Below are 23202 nucleotides of genomic sequence, written 5' to 3'. Positions count from 1 at the left end.
TAAACATATTTATCCGTTAAAGGAGTTAAAAATGTATGACAGCGCCACGCGGCGGCAAAAAAGAAAATTATTTGAAGCAAATTTTGAAGAAAGATTTTCCCATCTTGAAATGATTTATTTTCTCTTTAACCTCCTCTCCCTAGCCCACCCTAATTCCAAACCAATCCAAACATGAAACAAATAATGGCTGACCTGTGTCGTTATTGCGTACATTGTACGATGATAATATTTACATTCTAACTCAGTGACATTATTCAACATTAGTAATTATAATCTGAATCATAGTGCGTCAATTACTTTATTAGTTATTTAAATGCCAAATAACGTAATCCATAATCAAGATTGTAATAATAACAGACAAACACGCTAAAAGTTATTGAAAAAAATAAAGTTGGCATACGCAAATGTGCATCACAACAAATAACATTCAAAATAATAATAATTTGTTGTTATTGTGTACATGCATCCATTGTTACAAACTTAATGATGGAAACAAATTGTGGCCCTGGCATTTTAATACGATTATTAATATAAGTAGGTTTTATAAATATTATTTTATTGTTGAAAAAAACCAGTGTTATATTGATGGTGATGTTGCCGATGTCTGAGTCATTTTATTCTTGGTATTTATCATCATCATAACAAGCTATTGATAATTATTATCATAATGGTTCACATACCCAAGGCTTATAATTACGATTTTTGGGTTAAAACCCCATCAGACGATGTCGAGTTGACATGCCTTATGCCTAATGGTGTCATTATACCATTAGAAGTCAATCGCAATACCACTTTTGGTGAAATTAAAGAGGTAAAATTTTTTTATTTATTTTAATTATTAAATTACATTTAATTTAGCTGTCACTTCACAATTGTTTTATTTTTTTTTTAATAAATAAATTATTAAAAAAAATGGACTTGTTGAAATTTTAATAAATTAAAAATGCAATTTTTTTGTTAAAGAAAATTAAAAAATTATCAAGTTTAAAATTTTTAGAAGTTTTTTTTTATTAAAAAAATTAAAAAAAAAAATTTCATTTATAAAAAATTTGAAAAACTGTAAATTCAATTTTTAAAAAATTTTTATGTTTTAATTTAATTATTGAAAAAAAAAAAATTAAAAACGTCGGCTAACTTTAGTATTGTAGAAAACAAATTAATTTAGCTGATCTCTAAAAATTTTTTTTTAATAATTTTATTGATAAAAAAAAATTCTAAAAAAGTCTGATTATTTAATTGAATTTCAATTCTCATCAGGATTTATGGGAAGAAGCAAGTAAATATCCACTTCATGGTACACTAAAAGACGCACCATCTTACGTATTTTCATGCATAAACACAAACGCCGAAGCCGAAGAAATAAGAGACGAAAGTCGACTGTGTGATGTCAAACCATTCTGCTCTGTATTAAAAGTCATCGAGAGAGAATGTGTAAAAAGCGACAGAAATTTGGATTCCCAAATAGGTTCATTGATCGGCAAAGGTTTGCACGAGTTTGCTTCATTGAAAAACTCCGAAGTTAACGACTTCAGATGGAAACTTAGACTTCTCGGGGATGAGTATGCACAAGCAAGACGTAATAAACAGTGGGAGGAAAAAGTTCGGTATCAGTTTCGACCCAGACTGGCTCAAACGCCAGACATACCCAAAAATATTGAATCTCGACTTAAAGATGGCAATATGGTTATCGTTACCAAATTTGAAAATACCGAGGTGAGTTTATTTTATTTTATTTTATTTTGTTTTTTTTTCATTTTATTTATTTATTTTTTTTTTTTTCACTTGTAAATAATTATAAAAAATAATTAGACAAAGATACATTGTAAAAAATATTATTTAGCATTCTTAGATTTACTTGACGCGTGTATTATTCGATATTTCGGAGTATTACTAATTTGTTTAATCAACTTCTTCGGCTCTGGATCCACAGTGTCATCAGAAAATCTTAAACTCTTGTTTTCTTTGCCCATACTGACATCACAAGCTGAACTGAAAGTAGTTTTCCAAACATCTTTTGTAGATTTCAAAATCCCTTTTTTTTCTACGTGACTTTTTTCCGATAAAACGGAAACAGACTCATTCGGATTCTCAATTTCTTCTGGATTACCCGAAGCTGGTTCAACAAAATCGATCAAATCACTGTCTAGAGGTTTTGGTTTTTCAAAAATGACCAAAGATTCATCAACAGACCTCGCTGGTTTAATTTTACCTAGTAACATCGGAATTTCCATAACGCGTGCAGTGTTATTCAGCGTACAGTCGACTACTTTAACACTGACTGACGAATTAATTTCTTCCTCACATAAATTATTGTCTGGCCTACCAGTCTGTCGAATTAGTCTCAATAATTCATGATTAATTGCTGAAGAATCTGTTTCTAATCGACATTTAATTGCTTCAAGTTGTGCCTAAAAAATCAAGGCCCAAATTAATTATTTAAAACATCTACAATTAATATGAAAAATAATTTTATTAGTAAAATAAAAAGCCACCTCCTTGGTGACAGCTTTGCGTCGCCAATATCGCAACTGCTCATTTGTTTTACACTTTATTTCCTCTTCAATCAAAGCTTTGATTGATTTACCCTCAAGCTGTGATGAAAGCTCTTCTATTTCCTTCCTCTTGGCACTTAGCTCGTTGTCGAAATACCTGATTAACAAAATTATCTCAATAAATCAGCCCTAAAAAATTGAAATGAAAGTAAAAATAAATGAAATATTACACAAACTCATCACAAACGGGTTGTTTCTGTTTCTCCAATTGCCAGACTTTTTTCTGCTGATCTTTCAACTTAACTTCCAGTTCTGAAATTCTATCTTTATATTTTTCTATTAAATTAGCATTATGCTGAATTTGATCGTCTCTGTCGTCTTGAATCGTCGTAAGAAGAGCCGCTTTTTCAGCTTTCAGGGCTTTTATTTCTCCTTCTTTTACACTCAGAGCTTTTTTCGCTTCTAAAAGACTTTCTTTCAATTTAGTTATTGTATCCAATGATTTTTTACGTCTATCTTCTACTTCAGCAAATAATGAGTTGCCTAAAAAATGAAAATTAAATTACCAGATATTTATTGAACTTTAATCATTTTTGTAATAAATTAATTATGGTAAAAATAATTATGTAGAAATTTTTAAAAATAATTTGTTTAAAAAAAAAAAAAAATTAAAGAATTGCCAAGTGACTGCTAACTTTAATATCATACTTAGAAATAGTAATTATAAATTGTAGTTATCTAAATTTAATTAAAAAAAAAAAAAAATTGATATTTATAAAAACCTTTAGACTGTTGATCAGACGGTGTAGTTTTTGATAACATTAATTCACTTCTACATTCAGCTAATTCGTCTCTTGTAGCTTCTAATACACTCGATTTTTCTTTTAATTCCTCTTTAGTAGCCTATAAATTTATTAAATTTTAATAAATCAATCAGATTGTTGAAAAATTCTTTTTTTTTTGTTGAAAAAAAATTTAATTTGTAGAAAATTAAAAAAAAAATTTTTTTTTTTTGTTTTAATTTAATAAATAAAAAACGTCGGCTAATTTTAGTATTAAAATAATCGCTAATAATTACGTTATAAACTTCTGTCATTTCAGACATCCTTTGTTCTAATTCCCCGAGTGCTTGCTCTAATTTAAACGACTTATTCTTCTCATCAGCCAACAATTGCAATAACTCTTTAATTCTATCATCAGAATCTGGATCGTCTACTCTGCTTGCATTTATTGCAGAAACGGAATCAACAGCAAGCAATAATTTATCATTAGCTTCATTTAATTTAGCTTCTAAACAATTTATTTTATCAGTTTTCATCAATAAATCACTCTCCAGTTCAGTGATACGATCCATCAACTCTTTAGCTTTGACTCCATGCCTGAAAAAATTTATCCATTAGTTTTTACCATAATTTACTTGTTAAAAAAATTATCTAATTTCTGTTTAATTAATTTTCATCTAATTTCAGTGTCACAATCAGCTGAGAATTAATATTGACATACTTTGTTTTGATTAGCCGTATTTTTTGCTCGACAGACTGAGTGTTTTTTTTCAATGACTCTTCAAGGGATTCAACATTCTCAATCAGTTCATTTTGCACTGTAGCACTTGCTGACAGCTTACCCTGGAGCAAGTGGTTTTGCTGTTTATAGCTTTCATTTTCTGATGTCAATTGATTGACTTGTCTTCTGAGGACAGATATTTCATCAGCTTCTATGATTTCGCTGTCATTGAATTTTATTAAACTCTCATTATTCTCTAGCGTCGACATCCTTTTAGGTTAAGACCGGTGATGCGGTGGATGATTTATTATCAATGAAATTCACTTTTGTAAATTATTAGTTGTGAAAAATTTTCTTCCACTAAGATATGATTTTTTTTCTTCCACTGAGATATGAGTTTATTTTTTTTACTTCACTTAATCAGTGATGATATTCAGCACTTTTTTCTGTTTACAGTGTAACAGTCATTCAAACTTCAAGTTTGTTTGGAATTTTAAATTAATTACGTTACAGAGTCGTCGATAAAATAAATTCCTAACTTGTTGAATTAATTTTTAATTTTACAGAAATTAAATTTAGACAATTTTTTTTATTTTTCTTGAAAAATAAATCAGACTAAAAAATTTATTTTTAAAAAATTGCATTTATAATTTTTTAGAGTTTCTAAAGATGGAATTTTTTTAATAAATTTTTTTTTTTTCGTATAAATTATTTATAAAAAAAAAATTCTAAAAATTTTTAAATGTCTCTCAATTTTAGTATCATAAAAATATAACACTAAGATTAACAGATATTTGACAATTTTTTTTTATTTTACTTGAAAAATAAACTACGCCTAAAAAATTATTTAAAAAAAATTGCATATACAATTTTTTAGCGCTTCTACAGATAAATTAATCATAATAATACTTACTATTTCAGACGACATATACCTTCCAAGTATCTCACGATACAACACCATATCAATTAATAGTTTTAATATTAAACAAACGTGCGAACACACTGATGTCAAAGGGTGAAAAGCCGAATGATTTTACACTGAAGATATGCGGCCAAGAAGAATATTTAATTGGCGAGAATCCATTAATTCAATACACATACATTCAGGATTGCATATCTAGGGATGTGTCACCAACATTGATAACAGTAAGCATTCGCAATGTTATGATCGACAACGATAACTCGTTAGAAAATCCAGAACTGGATTCACTCAAGCGATCGCGGCCAACTTTTTCAACTTTAACGTTACGAAAAAAAGGCAAACACATATCCGCCCTTAAACTCGATAATTATTTCGAGTTTATAGTCAATGGAATTTCACGATTAAACTGTGACGCTGCTCATCGAACTGTCGAGGTATTTATTTTTAAAAAAATAATATTTTTTCTTATTATAAAAATTTTTAATAATAAATTACGAATTTAATTTTTAAAGGTCGGACTACAAGCTGGTTTATTTCACGGTGGTAAATCACTCTGCGAGAGTCGAAAAACCAAAGAAATGACCGTTTCACCAGACGGTAGTTGTATCTGGAATGAAACACTTAAATTTGATCTTCGTGTTAAAGACATACCTAAAAATGCTAAGCTGTGTTTTGTCCTTTACGAGTTAAGCAAATCAGGAAAAGGCCTAAAAAATCGTAGAATGATTAAAGATTCTAAACAAGAGTACTTTATAAACGCAATGTGGTGGGCTAATACCGCTATTTATGACTTCAAGTCTCAGTTGAAAACAGGTGCAATGACACTCTACACCTGGACTTATGCTGAAGAGATGCAAAATGAAGACCTACTTCATCCGCTTGGTACTGTTGTATCTAATCCACACATAGACCGAGCTGCTGCTCTCATGCTCACGTTTCCCAAGTAAGTAATAATTAAATAATTAATAATAATTTATTATTAGAAAGCAAAATATCTGTCCTAGTATTTAATTAAATTAAATTATATCGCGTTACCAAAATCAAAAAGACGTGTAAAAATTTTTTTTACTAAATTTTTACTTTTATGCATTCTCTAGTCGATGGAAGAAAAAAAATTTTTATTTTAGTAATGCAATGTATAAATTTTTTTTTTAAAAAACTAAATGATAATGTTATTAAATTACTTCATAGTTACGGAAAAGATAAATCGGTTCTCTACCCAACACCCGAAAAACTCGTGGAGTACGCATCGAAATTACGCGAGTCTTCTGAAGACCGTAGCCTTGAATTGGAGGCAAACGAACAGCAATGGGAGCAATTAAAATTATTAGCAGATCGTTATCCACTGCACGAGCTTCATGAGCAAGAAAAAAAGACAATGTGGGCTTTGAGAAGACAGTGTCTTACTAAAATGCCGAATTTGTTACCGAAATTGCTGCAGTGTGTCGAGTGGAATGATCACAGAGAAGTCGCTGAAGCTACAGCTTTAATACAGCAGTGGCCGAAACTCTCGGTGGAGAAAGCTCTCGAGCTTCTAGACTTTGCATACGCGGACCAAAATGTCAGGAGTTTCGCTGTTCGCTGTTTGAAAGACCTGAGAGATGAAGAATTAAATCTCTATTTGCTGCAATTAGTTCAAGCGTTGAAGCACGAAAATTACTTGTCGTGCGATCTCACTGAATTTTTGCTAAGGCGAGCGCTGGATAACCAGAGGATAGGTCACTATTTATTCTGGCATCTCAGGTAAGTTTTTATCTAAAATTTTTGACTGTTTAATTAATTTATTTTTAAAATGAAATATTTAATTCTTTATCTTAGGCCTGAAATGCACGTAGCGTCGGTATCAGTGAGATTTGGATTAATACTTGAGGCTTATTGCCGAGGAGCTCAACAACATATGAAACATTTAAAGAAACAAGTTGAATTGTTAAATAAATTGAAGAATTTATCTGAACAAATAAAGCTTAGAAAAGATCGCAAAGCTGCGCTGCAATATTTGCACGATTTTTTGCAAGAAGAGCATTGCCAAGAGGCGCTGTCTAATGTATTAAATCCACTGGACCCGCGCTATCGATTGCGACGAATCCGAGCGGAGAAATGTCGTATTATGGACAGTAAAATGAAACCACTGTGGCTTGTGTTTGAAAATGCAGACACATTTGGAGAAGACATATATGTAATCATGAAACACGGAGATGATTTGAGACAAGATATGTTAACATTACAGATAATTAAAATAATGGATAAATTATGGAAAGAAGAAGGCTTAGACTTTCGTATGAATTTATATAATTGCATATCTACTGACCATAAAACTGGGATGATTGAAGTTGTCTTGAATGCTGAGACAATTGCGAATATACAAAAAGAAAAAAATATATTTTCAGCTACAGCTGCTTTCAAGTTTGTATTTTTAAATATTTAAAAAAATAAAATTTTCTTATTCAAGAAATAGGATTTAATTAAATTAATATTTCAGATGCGGTTCGTTGATCGCTTGGCTCAAGGATCACAATTCAACAAAACCGGAGCTCGATAAAGCTATCGAAGAGTTCACTCTCAGTTGCACGGGCTACAGTGTCGCGACTTATATTCTTGGAATAGCTGACCGTCACCCGGACAATATTATGGTGAAGAAAAGTGGACAGTTGTTCCATGTGGATTTCGGGCATATTCTAGGTCACTTCAAAGAAAAATTCGGAGTCAAGCGTGAGCGTGTACCCTTCGTACTCACTAATGATTTTGTTCATGTTATTAATAAGGGACAAGCGAAAAAGAGTCAAGCTCCAGAGTTTCAGAGGTTTCAGGAGTACTGTGAAACTGCTTTTTCGGTATTGAGGTGTCATGGCGGGTTGATTGTTTCACTTTTTGCTATGATGATATCAACTGGATTGCCAGAACTCTCTTGCGAGAAAGATCTTAATTATTTAAGAGACACATTGGTAAGTCAAAATTTTTTTTTTTTAATAATTTAATTTGTAATTGAGATTAATTGATACTAGCAACTTTTGTTAAATTGCACTGTACTTTCTTAAATATTGACATTTTTTAAAATATAAGCTCATTTCGGGGTTACACTCATCAAGAGCTTTCATTTGAGTACCCACATGCATTTTGATATATTTTTCATAAATACATATATATAATATATATAAAATATATGAAAAATTGATGTGGGTACTCGAATGAAAGGTCTTGATGAATGTAACATCAGGATGAGCTTATATCTTTAAAAATTTCAATTTTTCACAAGATACAAGGTCATTCCTTAATAATATAAATTATTGAAAAATTACAGGTATTGGAAATGTCAGAAGAAGAAGCACAAAATCATTTCAGGAGTAAGTTTAATGAAGCTCTTGTTAATTCATGGAAAACTTCGTTAAATTGGGCGTCGCATAATGTCGCCAAGAACAATAAAGCAATGTAAATAAATAAATAAATAATTAATGACAAAAATAAAAAAAAAAAAAAAGAACAAGTAAGACTGCAAGTGCTCAGAAATTATAAATTTGTTTTTACGACTATTCTGACTGAGAGTGGTTATTGTCAGTGATTTATTTTATGAGATTTCATAGTTCTTTAATAAATAATAATAGGACAAAAAAAATAAATAAATAAATAAACATTGCCAAATGTGATGGAGACTTTTTTATCTTAAGAGTGTAATGTTCATTAAAACGAGGATGTAAATGTTTATCTGTATGCTCGTGGCAATTCAAAGTAATAGCAATAATTCATAATCATACATTTAGTAAATTTTTCAATAATGCTAATAGTAATGATATTAATACTAATAATTATATAAAAATAAAACATCGTAATAATAATTATAAATAATACAATTAATCACTGACTCCACTCGTTAGTCTTGTATAAAATATAAAACATGACTGTTAATATTTCGTGATAGATGTAATGATTGGCCGTGTAACTGTATCATGATGCAAGAATACTTTATAGTAATTTTTCATATGCAAACGTAAGAATATTAAAACCGACTTATCAATTACGGATAAAAAAAAAATTTTTTTCTTAAAAGCTCTTGCTATATTTGGCGCTAGGATTTTTTTTTTTTTTAAATTTAATTGTTCAATTGGTGACAGAGTTGCTTTGTACATTTGCGATAAGTTGAATATATGAATTAACAAATGAAAAAGTGTAAGAGAAAAGTAGGAAAATTGAAACAGTACAATCACTGACGCAGGCACCGTTTCCAATGCCAATCACATAGACAAGTGCCAATATAAATAGGATAAATTGCTAATTTTATTATAAAGTGTCTTAATTAAAGACTAATAGCTTAACTCACGATGTCTTAGAGTATGTACTTTTACTTTAAAATTATTTCTTTTATTTTTTGTAGGATAGTTCATTTTTTTTTTTTTTTTTTTTTTTAAATTTATTTACCACTACTTTTGGAATTTTGGTAAATATTTACAAGTGGGGTCAACGATTTTAATTTTCATTTTTTTGAACGAAATTTCTTTTTAATTTTATTTACATTTTTTTTTAAATGCATAAAAAAAAAATATATCAAAAAAATTAAAAAAAAAAGACAAAATAAAAATTTTATCCAAAAAAAAATGATAGCCAAAATTTTTTTCAACTTAAATATGGCCAAAAATAGGTTTGACCCCACTTGCAAATAATTATTAAAATTTTTTGAATCTACTAAACAAAAACAGCAATAAATAAATTTTAATACGCACAAAAATATTATTTTAACTAAAATTTTTTTCAATATAAAATTATAATTGTTCTTCTAAAAGTAATGGTGAATAAATAAAAAATAAAAATAGAATTTTTCACTAGTAAAATTCAAAAATAAATATTATTTGATAAATCTTTAATAATATGATACTGATAATCTGTCTTTAATATAATTTAATAATAAGTTATTATTCAAGCTCACTGAAAATACATAAGTGTCTGTACGGACGAAATAGTTATAATTTTATTTTAAAACTAAGAAAAGAGAAGTTTCCTTTTAAGTTTGGTCGCAATGCAACCAACCGCAATGCAATTATTATTAATTGATTATCAAAAAATATTATTATTACCATTATAATTATGTTCAATGATTATTAGTGCTATTAATATAATTACACTATTTTAATGTAGTTATGATTTGTATAAACATTAATTAGATTTAGTGAAACCTACATCGAGCATTGGGCTAATGATAATAACTGAAAAAAAAATATTTTTTTTTTCAATCGAATTGTTAGTAATGTATACGAAGTGTTCAATATATTATAAATTAAGAGGAAATACGAATGAAATTTTAACTGCAAAATTATTTTATATTTATTTTGTTTGCTGCAAAATATTTTGAATTTGTCTATTAATTTTTTTTTTTTTTTTTTTGTTAAAGTTGGTAAAAATATTTCTCATTTTTTTTTTTTTTTTTTTTAAATGATAGAATATAAATATATTTATTTGCAGTTGGTTATTTTTAATTGTATTTATAACAGTAATTAAAAAAAATAATAGTTTCATCGATTTCCTTTCGCTTGAAATCATGCCCAAGTAATTTAAATTAAAAAATAATAATTTAATTAATCAATTAATTATAATTATAAAAAATAATAATTTTAATTTATCTTTAAGTTTATAATAATTTTTGTTCATTTTTTAATTTTTATTTTAATGGTTAAAGTTATGATTAATAATAATAAATAATAATAATATTGACCTACAGTTAAATTGCGCTTGATTCAATATAAATAAGCCGGTATGTACAAGCAAATAATCTGGCTTAATTTTAACGCGTAAGGAGTATTTTTTTTGTCAATTGTTCGCAAGTTCCATGTGTTTAAAAAATAAAAAATAAGTAAATATGGTGGGATTTTGGCTATTAGTGATGTTTAAGAGTGTGTATATAATTGTACAGATGTTACGTTGAGTCTGTTGAATGATAATTCAAAACTAGTTCGATTTTGAGTGACGAAATAAGCTACAATTGACCGTTGAGTGATTGACAAAAAAGTTTACAAAAAAGGAAAAATAAAATAAAAAATTGTTATGAAATATTTTTTTTTTTTTTAATCAATCTTTATAATTTTTTTTGTCTCAAGGTCAACTATAAATTTTTGAAGAGATTAATTACGATGAATTAAATAGTTTACTCCAATATTTGATGAAAATTCATCACTATGATTTAATTATTTATAATTGCTTCGTTAAATTATTCTTATAAATATTTATTTAGCTTTTAATAAACCAAAATCAATGTATTTCAACGTTATTTATAAATTAATTATGTAATTAAATAAAAATAAAAATTATTGGCAATAGTATGCTAATTTAAATAATATTTTGTTAATTTTTTTCTGTTAAAAATTTGTCAATTTTTTAAAAAAATTTTCTTGCCATAATTTATTTGGTAAAAAAAGTTCTAAAAATTATTAAAGATCTGCTAAATGAATTTTCATGTGTACAAACCAAAATAAATAAATAAACAAATTTTGTTTATCGCTAAATTCAAATCTATTTATAATAACTTCTAAAAATTGTCATAATAAATAAACTATTTAAAAAAAAAATATGAATCATTGAAAAGGCACAACTTCAGGTCAAGACCTTTCCAACGATACCAAATTTAATCATAAAATCCTATTTTATTGAACAAAAACACTGGCCACAAAATTTCGCTAATTTTTTTAATAATATAGATTAATGATTCCTCATATAAATGCACATCTTAAAGGTACATAGTACCTTTACATAGTACCCTCAGTGTGTATATTTACTCACTACAGTGCGAACTTGGACAGTAGCTTACTATTCAGTCAGTATTCGATCGTCCGTCTCGAAACGTCAATTCTATTCATCACTTATATTTTTTAAAAATAAATTTTACAATCATTATTTATTAATTTGTATTTATAAAAAATTTAATAGTTATTTTGATAGAAAATTAGCGCGTTAAATTTTGTTACATAAATTATTTTCAAGAAACTTATTTTGCAAACCATAGATAACATTTGCGAGACAGTAAGACGATTAGTGATGCTGTTGCAGATTTAAACGTTTACACAGCGTTTATTTATTATCTTTAAAAATTTGTTCTTTAATTAGTCTGTGATTGTAAAATCTCGAAAGAAACCGAATTTGAAAATACAAGAATTTATCATTTCAGAGAAGAGTATCTAATCAAAAAAAATTTTTTTTTTTAATATTAATATTAATAGCCATGAGTATCTAATTAGTTCAACAGTTTAAATATATTTAGATTTTTTCTGGAGAACTATAAACATAAAGAACTCCCGAGGAAACAATTGTGTGATATAAGTGGCATGATATTTTGCAATAAATAATGTAAAAGGAGAAAATAGAATTATTTTATTCTTTATCAACTTGAAAAGTTTTAGTTTAATTTAATTAATCAATTATTTGAAGAATTTCTTTTTTTTTTTTTAAATGACTAATTCGGAAGAAAATCGCCCGTTGATAAATGCCGAGTCAATTGGATCTACCAGTTCTATTCCTCGGACTTATAATTCAGTTTATGTAAGTAGTTTTATAAATTATTTTATAATTTAATTAAGTTAGATAATTCAGTGATAATAAAAAAGAAGGGTCCCTTTGAAATAAATTCATGGAAGCCGTATTAAAAAAAACAGGAACGGCTTCCCAAAGAAATTGAGAACCCTTCGGGGATTAAAAATACACAGTAAAAAATTTTGCGTCAAAAATTTTTGTGTTAAATATTTAATACTTTTATGAATAAATTTAACATTTATTGTATTAAATTAACAGAAAAAAGTGTTAAATATTTGACAAAAAAATTTTTAACACAAAATTTTTTGAGGAATTGACGCAAAATTTTTTACTGTGTAAATAATTCATACCAAAAATTTAATTTTTCCAAAAAATTAATTAAAAAAAAATTATCTTGTTTGTTTCTTTAATTTTCACTCAATAAAAAAAAAAGTAAAAGTGTCAACGATAATGAGTTGCGTAATTTACAATTACTCATCTTGGAAAATAATAATTAGATTAAGTGAATTCATTTATAAGAGCGCAGTTTTATGCATTTGCTGATAACGATAAATTTATAAATTTATTGCAATAATTAAATAACATTTAACTTTTTTTATTTCAAATTAGCAGAGTTATTTAGATTTAGATGAATGTTTGTTTGAAGAAATAAAAATTATTTTTTATAACAGTATGGCTGCAATGGAAATCAACAGGCCGACGCGCCTGATCAAAATATTCGAAGCGAATTACAAATGGATCCAGCGGTTTCTTTGAGATCAGAAGTTGAAGTCATACTGGATTGTTCGGATAAAATTACATTCACATGGAGTGATGTTAATGTCTACTGTATGCAACGAAATACTCGAGCTTGGGATCGATTTTACCGCAAACAAAAACCCGTTGAGCAAAAACATATTTTGAAAGACGGTAATAAGATGCCTAGCTTTACAAATTAGCTTTGATAAATATTTTTATCAAGATTTTAGATTTTAATTTTTTTACGTAGTAAAAAAAAAAATTAATTTTAATCAAAAAAATAATTTTAAAATTTTGATAATGATAAAAATCGTTCTTATCGCTCTTTAGGAAAAAAAAATGTTTCAATAACTGGAAAAAAAAGAATCGGCTTCATTTTTTTGAAAAATATCTAAATTATAAATTTTTGAACTTCAAATGAAAAAAAAATCACCAAAATATTCAATTTTATACTTTTTATCATAAATTCGCCGTGAAAAATTTTCAAATTGTTATTTAAAAAAATAAAACATTCAAAAAGATCAATTTTTCGATTTTTTACACTCAAAAATAGAGTTATAGCGCCAGTTCTGCATAATTATCAAAATAATTAGTTGATTTTAATTAAAGTAAAAAAATTTTTTTTCTTGAAGTTAATTTTTTTTTTCCAGTGTATAATTATTAAAAATTAAAATTATCGAAGAATATTTTTCTAATGTATATAAAACCAAATTAATTATGAGTATTTTTTTTTAGTATCAGGAGTAGCATATCCAGGAGAATTATTAGTAATAATGGGCTCATCAGGAGCTGGAAAAACAACGTTACTAAATGCACTTACCTTTAGATCCGGCAGAGGAATTACGGTGTCAGGAACAATGGCTGCAAACGGCCGAAGAGTGACATCAAGTGTGCTCACCTCGAGGACCGCATACGTTCAACAAGATGATTTATTTGTCGGGACTCTGACTGTTAGAGAGCACCTTCTGTTCCAAGCCATGGTGCGGATGGATAGACATATCCCCTATAGACAAAGAGTTGAAAGGGTCAATGACGTTATCTCTGAAGTAAACGAATTAATTTTAATTTTAAATCTTTAATCTTTAATCATAAATTATTAAAAAAAAAAAATAATCATCAGCTTGCCTTAACCAAATGCCGAAATACAATAATTGGAGTACCTGGTAGAGTAAAAGGCCTCTCGGGTGGAGAAATGAAACGATTGTCCTTTGCATCGGAGGTCCTTACAAATCCGCCTCTGATGTTTTGCGACGAGCCGACATCAGGTTTAGATTCCTTCATGGCCCATCAAGTTGTTTCTGTTTTGAAGGCTTTGGCTGGTAACAAAAATAAATAATTTAAAGACTTATTAAAAAATTAATTTGAATTAAGAAAAAAATTCTTGAATCAAGTGAAATTTATTTAAACCAACGAAAATTTCTTAGTTTAAGAATTTTTCTACTTAAATCAAGGACATAGAGTTCTTAAAAATTATTTACTTGATTCAAATTTAATTTTTTTTGAGTGAGAATTAAAATTTACGGTCTAATTAGCAATTATTCGAACTCTTTGTTTTTTAGAGGATGATTTTTAAACATTTTGATGTAGCAATAATCAAATTATAAATTATTTGAATGATCCAAATCAAAATATTACACCTCTATTAAATACAAAATGGTTTTTGAAGTGATAATAAATTTTAAAATTATTTTTTCGTTCAAATAGAAGATTCTCTAAAATGGACTTAGACAATTTGCTAATTAGAAGGTCGAAATAATAAAAAAAAAAAAAAAAAAAAAAAAAAAAAAAATATAAAATGATAATTATTCTAGCTCAGGGTAAAACAATAATCGCTACTCTTCATCAACCGTCTTCAGAGCTTTTCGCTCTTTTTGATAGAATACTACTGATGGCAGAAGGCCGGGTCGCTTTTATGGGAACCGCTGATCAAGCTTACACCTTTTTTAAATCGTAAATTTTTATTTACGGAAAATCTAATTACTCGATTGATAATTTTAAAACTTTGACAAAAAATTTTTGATAAACCATTTTTTAGCATGGGAGCCGTTTGTCCGAGTAACTACAACCCAGCCGACTACTTCGTCCAGGTTTTAGCGGTGGTTGCAGGCCGTGAAATAGAATGCAGACACACGATAAACACAGTGTGCGACACATTCCAGCGAAGTGATAACGGAATTAAAATAGCGCTTGAGGCTGAAACTATTCAGGGCGAGTTCCAAGATTCTTTTAAGCTTGCTAAGTATCATAGAAACAACAACAATAGATCACCTTATAAAGCTTCTTGGTGCGAACAGTTTCGAGCTGTTTTATGGCGATCTTGGTTGTCTGTTATCAAAGAGCCTATTCTTATTAAAGTGCGATTGCTTCAAACTCTGGTGAGTTTAATTAGAAAAATTCTGTTGAAAAATTTTACACATTTTTTTATTTTTTCCCTACAGATGGTTTCGCTCCTAATCGGAGTTATTTATTACGGCCAAAAATTGGATCAAGACGGCGTTATGAATATTAATGGAGCGCTTTTTATTTTTCTTACTAATATGACATTCCAAAATGTATTTGCCGTAATTACAGTCAGTAATTTAATTAATACTATTGTTATTATTTAACCCGAATGGAAATTTGTAAAAAAAATTTCTACGGTTCACTTTTTAGGTTTTTTGCGCAGAACTCCCGATTTTTCTACGAGAACACCGGAATGGAATGTACAGAACAGAAGTATACTTTATTTGTAAAACATTAGCCGAAGCTCCTATTTTCATCGCTGTACCGCTGCTATTCACCTCAATCGTTTATCCGCTAATTGGATTGTATCCAGGAATTGATCATTTTTTTATAACCACTGGAATTATTACTCTTGTAGCAAATGTCGCTACTTCATTTGGTAAATATTATTAATTTAATGGTGGATTTCATTATTTATAATTAATAATTAATAAATTAATAATTATTAGTAAACATTTACAGGAACGAGAAAAAATAAAAAAAAAAATGTATTTTCTAGACCATTTTAATTTAAAAAAATTTTTACTAATTATTTTTGAATAACTTTAGAGTTTTTAAAGAAGATAAAAATTTTTATCAGTAGCCTTTTACATTTTATACAGTAGTTTATAACCACTATAAGATGACACAAATATTCATTTCATTTTCTTATCTTTTTTCATGGATAAAAATGGTGTTTTATTAAGAACATACTACATGAATCTGATATTAAGAATGAGTAGGATTATATTATATTTATTCTCACTTGATAGAGTTACATGGATCATGAATATTGTATTTCTCAGAGGCGTACCTGAACAAACACATACAATTATGTGTAAACTCGATTGTTTAATCGGAAACGTTATCAATTATTACTACAAACAACAGACAAATTTTCAAATTAATTTAATTAGACAATTAATTGTGTCAATATTTTTTTTTACACTCAGGGTATTTTATTTCGTGTGTCAGTATGAATATTTCAATGGCTTTATCAATAGGACCACCTGTAATAATTCCATTTTTACTATTTGGAGGTTTTTTCTTAAATACCGCGTGAGTTAATTATATTTTATAATTATTAATCATTTAAATTATCAATAAAAAAATAAATTGAATTATTTATCAGATCTGTACCCTCGTACTTTGAATGGTTTTCATTTCTCTCATGGTTTCGTTATGGTAACGAGGCTCTTCTAATAAATCAGTGGTCTGAGGTTGAAACGATTGCTTGCACACGGAGTAACGCAACTTGCCCTAAAAGTGGTCATATGGTTCTGCAGACATACAACTTTGACGAGGTTTGCGGTCATTCCATTCCATTAAATATTCACTGTGTGTCTTTAAGGTCTAAGTTGTTCTATATAATTTATTTAAATTATTTTTTATTTTTTCAGAAAGATTTTTGGGTCGACATTGTCGGTCTTATCGTCCTCATCATCAGCTTTCGGTTCCTAGCATTTTTGGCACTCTACTTAAAAGCACTTCGCAAAGCTTTTAAATAATTTTTTTCAAAAATTTTATGTAATAATTCTTGTATTTTTATTAAATTTTTAATCAATAAAAAAAATTAATTATACGAAAATTTGTTTTTTGTTTAATTGCACTGTACTTTCTTAAATATTGACGTATTTTAAGATATAAGCTCATCCCGATGTTACACTCATCAAGAGCTTCCATTTGAGTACCCACATCAATTTTTCATATATTTTTTATATATACACATATATATATATATAATATATAAATATATGAAAAATTGATGTGGGTACTCAAATGAAAGGTCTTGATGAGTGTGACATCGGGATGATCTTATATCTTCAAAAATGTCAATATTTCACAAGATACAAGGTCATTTCTTCATTATGTATCTAGAGATAGAGCATTTTCGAATGCAGCCTAAATATTTATCATAATAAATTAATTATTGGTGAGAATAATATAAAACTTTAAAAATTTGCTTATTCTCTTAATAATATTGATTACAAGTGTAAAAAATTTCTTGGTATTATTTATATTTTGATGATTAAAAAAAGATAAAACAATGTATTTCAAAATAATGTAAAATTTCATGACTTTTTTGATAATAACTTTTAAGTTCATGTACTAATGACATCATTTAATAAAAAAAAAAAAAAAAAAACAGTCCTAAATAAAATTGATAATAGAAAGTATTGAAATAAACTTTGGATACAATATCACAACTGACCTCTGCGCTAGTTTGAATAAAAAAACAAAAATATTCTTCGATAACAAATCAAAAAAAATTTTTTTCTGATTACCGAATACCACAAGCTGTCTCAAAAGATTTAAAACGTAACATTCACCAGTGTAAGGAATTTTATTTCCTGTCCGCAGGGACACAAGACCGCGTCGATATTGATGTCGTGACAAACCGGTTGATAGATACACCGTGCGACTGCTTCAAAGGGTTAAAAAAATATTTATTTGAATATATAGAAAAGTGATTCGTAGCTGATGGTTTTATCCGATACTTGATATCGTTGAGTTTTAAATTACGTCAGTGCATGCTTAGAGTTGCGAACGCGTAATTACTTTATTTATTTACACTTTGACTTTATAATAGATATTTTATCGATAGTTAATAGTTAAATTGTAATTATTGAAAAAAGTGATTAGTAAGTGTGATATTAATTAATTTTCTACGCTAAACTATAAATAAATTATTAATTTATTTAATCTTAATCTTATAATTCTAAACAAGTGCTAATAATAATATTTATTTTTAATTTTTATTCAACTATTTAAATTTTTAGTATTATGACGGAAAATTAATTAAAATAAATTTTTAATTATTATGAAACTTTATAGCCAGCAAAGTTATTATAATTTTTTATAAAATTAATAAGCGCGCTGCTAAAGAATAATGGTAAAAGTATAAGGTTTCGCGACTTCGATTACATTAATCCATACTTTAAGATTTACAAAATATCAATTTATAAGAATATCATTAGAAAAACAATTCGTTAAATCAACAATTTTTTTAAGCGGCAAAATAACAATCGCATTTTTCGATATCAGAGTAATTATTGGAAGTAATTGTTGGGACTTGACCTCTGATAACCCGAAAACTTATGACATAAATAAATAAAATAATACTTTGCCGATAACTTTGAATGAATAAATAAAACATATAATATAAAATAAAAAACATATAATGTAATGTAACGAGAAGTTTCGAGTAACATTTCTCTCGTTACATGCACGAATCTTGACTCAGTGACAATCCCTTGCGGCAGTCGGGTCTGGTAACTAAGCGATTCCAGTCGCGTTTCAGCACTAAGGTTTCTTTGTTGTCTAGGGAATGGATGACATTAAAGTACCTTAGGGCTTATTTGTGATTTTTTAAAAATATTTTATCTTTTTTAGAAATGATTTTTCTTTTTTTTTTTTAATTTTAGTTGAAGTGTAAATTATTTTTTTTTGCTGTGAAGTGTTAATTTTTTTGTATTTATACTTAGAAAATTTTAATAAAATAAATAATTTATTAATTTATTACAATAAAAATGGCTAAAAACGAATCTAGTGTATCGAAATCACAAGGTGCGACACTTTCTTGGCGTGATTTATCTGTTTACGCCATGAATCGAAGTAATATCATTTGCAAACAGCTTGTGAATAATGGTAATGTAATTTTTGATATTTTTCATTGTAAAATTATTGAAATTTTTTATTTAATTTTTATTAGTTCGAGGGATTGTTAAGCCCGGAGATCTAACAGCAATTTTAGGAGGAAGGTAATAAAATTTTTAAATAAATCAATTAATTATTCTAATGCAATTGAACTTATATTAAAGCGGAGCAGGAAAAAGTTCTCTTATGACGGCTTTAGCTTATCGTACAGCTCGTAAGTATTGCGTATGAGCGGATAAAGATAAAATAAAATAATAATGATATATGTTATTATATTCAAATGTATTTTTCTGATGATCAATAGCTGGTATTATTGTACACGGAGACATTAGGATCAATGGACAGAGAGTAGATCCTTCTTATATGAGACACCACACGGGTTTCATGCATCAAGAAGATATATTTATCGGTACTATGACTGTACTGGAACATTTGTGGTTTATGGTAATTTTTTTTTTAACTTTCTTATTAATTATTAAACAGATGAGTAGTTTTTTTAGCCAAAGTAGCCGATCCAATGTGTAGAGATTTAATTTTTTAACCACGACGTTTCTTTCCCAAGTTCCCAAAAATTGTCTATAATGTCAAATTTAGCTACCCAGAAAAAAAAATTTTTTTGAATCAAGTAAATAATTTTTAAGAGTTTCATCTTTTTGATTAGAATAAAAAAATTCTTAAACCAAAAATTTTTTGTCTTGATCTAAGACAATGAAGCTCTTCAAAATTATTTTTGGTCGAAAAATTAATGAAAAATTGAATATTATAAATCATTTATAATAATTTTTAATAAAAAAAAATATTGAATATTTTTATTAATATTTAATAAGGCGCAAATGAAACTGGATAGAAGAATATCAAAGTTTGAAATCCACGAACGGATAAATGCATTACTTCGCGAAGTTGGCTTGCACGATCGACGAAACGTGAGAATCGGTGCAGGTGGAGACGATAAAGTTTTATCTGGAGGAGAGAAAAAGAGACTGGCGTTTGCAACAGAAGTATTAAACACTATTCTATTTCTCGAATAAAAAAATCCATCATAAAAAAATTTTTTTTACAAGAAAATATTTATGTTAAAGCTTCTGACGGATCCTAAAATACTTTTCCTGGATGAGCCGACAACCGGCCAGGACTCAAATTCAGCGAGCTCATTAATTTCAAAACTAACGACGTTCGCCCATCGCGGTCGGACGGTCTTATGCACAATTCATCAGCCAAGCTCGTCTATTTTTGATGAATTTGATCGGATTATTTTAGTTGCTGACGGGAGAATAGCTTTTGCTGGTACTAAAGCCGCAGCCATTGATTTTTTCTCCAAGTAATTATTTTTTACAATAAGAATAAATAATAAAGAAATAAAATTCTAAAGAATGTATTGAATTTTTTTTTTTTTTTTTTTTTTTATAGACAAGGCTATGAATGCCCCAGCAATTATAACCCAGCGGATTTTTTAGTAGCGACTTTGGCTATCACTCCACGAGAAGAAGAAACAAGTCGGCGGACAGCTCAACGAATTTGCGATGCTTTTTTAACTAGCGTTGCTTGTCAAGAAATAGATGTTGCACTGCAGCTTGAAAATCACATTTCAAAAACATACAATGTAATAAAATTATTAATTACTAATTATTTAATCAAGAAAATTCTTATCAATAATTTTATAATTTTTTTTTAGTGGAGTATAAGCGCTTACGAACCAGAATTGTGAGTATAAAAAAAAATCAAGTACTATTTTTTATTCCCAGCAATAAAAACGATTCAATTTTTCAGCAAACAACCTTACTGGTGGTCGAGACTATTTTGGCTAACTCATCGAGGGTTCAACCAAGTAATAAGGGACCCATCAGTTCAATTAATAAGAATAGTCCAAAAATTGGTAGGTTAAATGAAAGTGATTAGTTAAAAACAAATAAATATAAATAAATTAGCGGTTAACGCATTTATAGATTGTTGTTATGCTCTTCAGTGTGTCGCCCTGATGGCAGGACTGTGTTTCATTGGTGCAATAAATTTAGATCAACTTGGTATTCAGGCGGTTCAAGGAGTACTTTTCATTCTTGTTACTGAAAATGCATTTTTTCCAATGTACGCGACACTGTCATTATTCCCCCAGGAATTTCCGCTTTTTATACGCGAGCATAGAGCCGGAATGTATCCCACTCATCTTTATTACATTTCTCGGATGGTTTCGTTGGTAAATTTTTTTTTTTTTTTTTGATTAATTTATTTTATAATTAAAGCTTTAATTGAAGCACAGTAAAAAAAATTTTTTAAAATCAACACAATGGACTATATATTTAACACAATATTTTTTACTGTGAATGTTCAAATTGTGGGATATTCATTTTAATTTATCAATTTTGCAGGTACCAGGATTAATTATAGAGCCAGTACTCTTTACCATGATTGTTTATTGGCTCGTTGGTTTACGAAGTTCTATAGAGGCGTTTGGGCTGACATTACTTGTCACTATTTGTACAATGAACGTTTCTACAGCATGTGGTACCTTTTCAATTAATTGAACAACAATAATGCCTTTAAAAAGATTTATAATTTTAATAAAAACTCATTGTTTCATTGTTTCAGGATGCTTTTTTTCAGCTGCCTTTGAAACTGTCCCATTAGCAATGGCATATTTGGTACCTTTTGATTATATTCTTATGATAACAATGGGGCCTTTTGTAAAACTCAGGTATTTTTTTAATAAATTATATTAAATATATTGAAATTAATTCTAAACTTACCGTTTTAGCTCACTGCCAATTTTTATAAGATGGGTTCGATACATTTCATGGCTCCTTCACTCGACTGAGGCTCTGACAATCGTTCAATGGAAAGATATCTCCAATATCTGTAAATTTATTTCAATAATTAAAATAAATTAATTTACTAGTGTAGTTATAATTATAATTTGAGTTGCAGCATGTGCATTTGAAAGATCTGGACTACCGTGCATTCAAAATGGAACTCAAGTTATGGACATCTATGATTTTAATGAAAGAAATTATTGGACTGATATTCTTTCTATGTTTATTATCTTTACTTGTTTTCATCTTTTAGGGTACTACTGTCTTTGGCGGAGATCTCGACTAAAGTAATTTTTTATATTTTAATCATTAATGAATTTAAAAATTTGTAAATTGGTCACTTGTTATTTTATATCTGATAGTCAATAAAAAAATTAACTAATTTAAAATTAATTGATTTAAAATTGAGATTATTATTGAAATTTTAAGAGTTTTTGATTAAAATTCAATTTTTTTCATTGTAATGATGAAATACTTACCAATAGTCTTGTCATTTCTTCAAAAAGAAAAGAAACGTCAAAATATTCGATGGATCTCAATTTTTTTTAAGATAAATAAAAAATTTTTATTAAATCAAAATGTTCAATGCTTTAATGGAAATTATTTATGCAGATATTTGATAATTTTAATAATTTTTTAACAAATAAATTATAACAAAAAAAAAATTGACATTTCGAAATTTTAGAAAGTTAAAAATGTAATATTTCAAGTATCATTTATAAAAACTAATTTAAAAGATATTTAACAATTTTTTTAAATTATAAAAAATTTTTAATATCCGTCAACTGTAGTGTTATCATTAAGTTAAAGAAATAAAAAAAAGTATTAATAATAATAATACTGAAGTTTGCCGACATTTTTAATTTTTTAATTTTTTAAATAAATCAATTACAATAAAAAAAATGCTTCTAAAAATTTTCACTTGTAATTTTCATTAATTTTTACATGTGAAACTTTTTAATTAAATTTTTTTTATAATAATTTAATTGCTATAAATATCTAAAAAAATTTATAACCCTGAAGTTGACGGACATTAAAAATTTTTTTAGAATTTTGTAGCAATTAAATTATTAAAAAAATATTTAGTTAAAAAATTTGA

At 27.6% G+C, this 23202-nt stretch overlaps 4 protein-coding genes across 5 annotated transcripts; 3 read left to right on the top strand and 1 right to left on the bottom strand.

The window, feature by feature from the left end:
• The first annotated feature begins 172 nt into the window (after positions 1-172).
• On the top strand, positions 173-11207 carry Pi3k92e (phosphatidylinositol 3-kinase 92E). The gene is made up of 8 exons (XM_074246156.1): positions 173-811; positions 1258-1713; positions 4917-5351; positions 5430-5860; positions 6109-6660; positions 6736-7320; positions 7397-7859; positions 8216-11207. The coding sequence occupies exons 1-8, from the start codon at positions 668-670 to the stop codon at positions 8345-8347; spliced, it is 3198 nt and encodes a 1065-aa protein (XP_074102257.1). The 5' UTR covers positions 173-667; the 3' UTR covers positions 8348-11207.
• Positions 1727-4469, bottom strand: Spindly (spindle apparatus coiled-coil protein 1 spindly). Its single transcript, XM_074246157.1, has 6 exons — positions 3996-4469; positions 3571-3871; positions 3275-3395; positions 2723-3035; positions 2493-2649; positions 1727-2408 (listed from the first exon to the last, which is right to left on the bottom strand). Exons 1-6 carry the CDS (start codon positions 4262-4264, stop codon positions 1833-1835), a joined length of 1737 nt encoding a protein of 578 aa, XP_074102258.1. The 5' UTR covers positions 4265-4469; the 3' UTR covers positions 1727-1832.
• A 526-nt stretch (positions 11208-11733) lies between the features above and the next one.
• On the top strand, positions 11734-17211 carry LOC141529707 (protein white-like). 2 transcript variants are annotated; one of them, XM_074246384.1, is made up of 11 exons: positions 11734-12432; positions 13095-13332; positions 13897-14207; positions 14282-14480; positions 14973-15111; positions 15197-15536; positions 15600-15731; positions 15814-16042; positions 16596-16701; positions 16775-16946; positions 17043-17211. In XM_074246384.1, the coding sequence occupies exons 1-11, from the start codon at positions 12343-12345 to the stop codon at positions 17148-17150; spliced, it is 2064 nt and encodes a 687-aa protein (XP_074102485.1). In that variant the 5' UTR covers positions 11734-12342; the 3' UTR covers positions 17151-17211. The 2 variants fall into 2 exon arrangements, with proteins under 2 accessions (XP_074102485.1, XP_074102484.1); XM_074246383.1 differs by having other exon boundaries at positions 15197-15731.
• A 1680-nt stretch (positions 17212-18891) lies between these two features.
• LOC141529709 (protein scarlet-like) lies at positions 18892-22608 on the top strand. The gene is made up of 14 exons (XM_074246385.1): positions 18892-19290; positions 19355-19403; positions 19464-19513; positions 19604-19743; positions 20127-20297; positions 20379-20617; positions 20707-20899; positions 20972-21000; positions 21067-21172; positions 21263-21490; positions 21663-21798; positions 21883-21988; positions 22049-22149; positions 22219-22608. Exons 1-14 carry the CDS (start codon positions 19173-19175, stop codon positions 22392-22394), a joined length of 1842 nt encoding a protein of 613 aa, XP_074102486.1. The 5' UTR covers positions 18892-19172; the 3' UTR covers positions 22395-22608.
• Positions 22609-23202: the final 594 nt, after the last annotated feature.

The sequence above is a fragment of the Cotesia typhae genome, unplaced genomic scaffold (assembly GCF_013202065.1).
Source record: "Cotesia typhae breed Kobodo isofemale line unplaced genomic scaffold, CoteBio_Ctyphae contig_48, whole genome shotgun sequence".
Classification (NCBI taxonomy): Eukaryota; Metazoa; Arthropoda; class Insecta; order Hymenoptera; family Braconidae; genus Cotesia; species Cotesia typhae.
Note: the sequence above shows the minus strand (reverse complement) of the source record. Positions and strands in the feature narration are given on the sequence as shown.

Excerpts from the sequence above, each read along its gene's own strand:
- Spindly (XM_074246157.1), bottom strand. The coding sequence starts at position 4,264 with ATGTCGACGCTAGAGAATAATGAGAGTTTAATAAAATTCAATGACAGC. Across the intron at positions 2,650-2,722 it reads CCCGTTTGTGATGAGTTTGT|GTATTTCGACAACGAGCTAA; the intron begins GTAATATTTCAT and ends TTTGTTAATCAG. Across the intron at positions 2,409-2,492 it reads GCAAAGCTGTCACCAAGGAG|GCACAACTTGAAGCAATTAA; the intron begins GTGGCTTTTTAT and ends TTGATTTTTTAG.
- LOC141529709 (XM_074246385.1), top strand. The coding sequence starts at position 19,173 with ATGGCTAAAAACGAATCTAGTGTATCGAAATCACAAGGTGCGACACTT. Across the intron at positions 21,001-21,066 it reads AGCGCTTACGAACCAGAATT|CAAACAACCTTACTGGTGGT; the intron begins GTGAGTATAAAA and ends TCAATTTTTCAG. Across the intron at positions 21,989-22,048 it reads GGGCCTTTTGTAAAACTCAG|CTCACTGCCAATTTTTATAA; the intron begins GTATTTTTTTAA and ends TTACCGTTTTAG.
- Pi3k92e (XM_074246156.1), top strand. The coding sequence starts at position 668 with ATGGTTCACATACCCAAGGCTTATAATTACGATTTTTGGGTTAAAACC. Across the intron at positions 1,714-4,916 it reads CCAAATTTGAAAATACCGAG|ACGACATATACCTTCCAAGT; the intron begins GTGAGTTTATTT and ends TTACTATTTCAG. Across the intron at positions 7,321-7,396 it reads TCAGCTACAGCTGCTTTCAA|ATGCGGTTCGTTGATCGCTT; the intron begins GTTTGTATTTTT and ends TTAATATTTCAG.
- LOC141529707 (XM_074246383.1), top strand. The coding sequence starts at position 12,343 with ATGACTAATTCGGAAGAAAATCGCCCGTTGATAAATGCCGAGTCAATT. Across the intron at positions 16,702-16,774 it reads GGTTTTTTCTTAAATACCGC|ATCTGTACCCTCGTACTTTG; the intron begins GTGAGTTAATTA and ends ATTATTTATCAG. Across the intron at positions 16,947-17,042 it reads AGACATACAACTTTGACGAG|AAAGATTTTTGGGTCGACAT; the intron begins GTTTGCGGTCAT and ends TTATTTTTTCAG.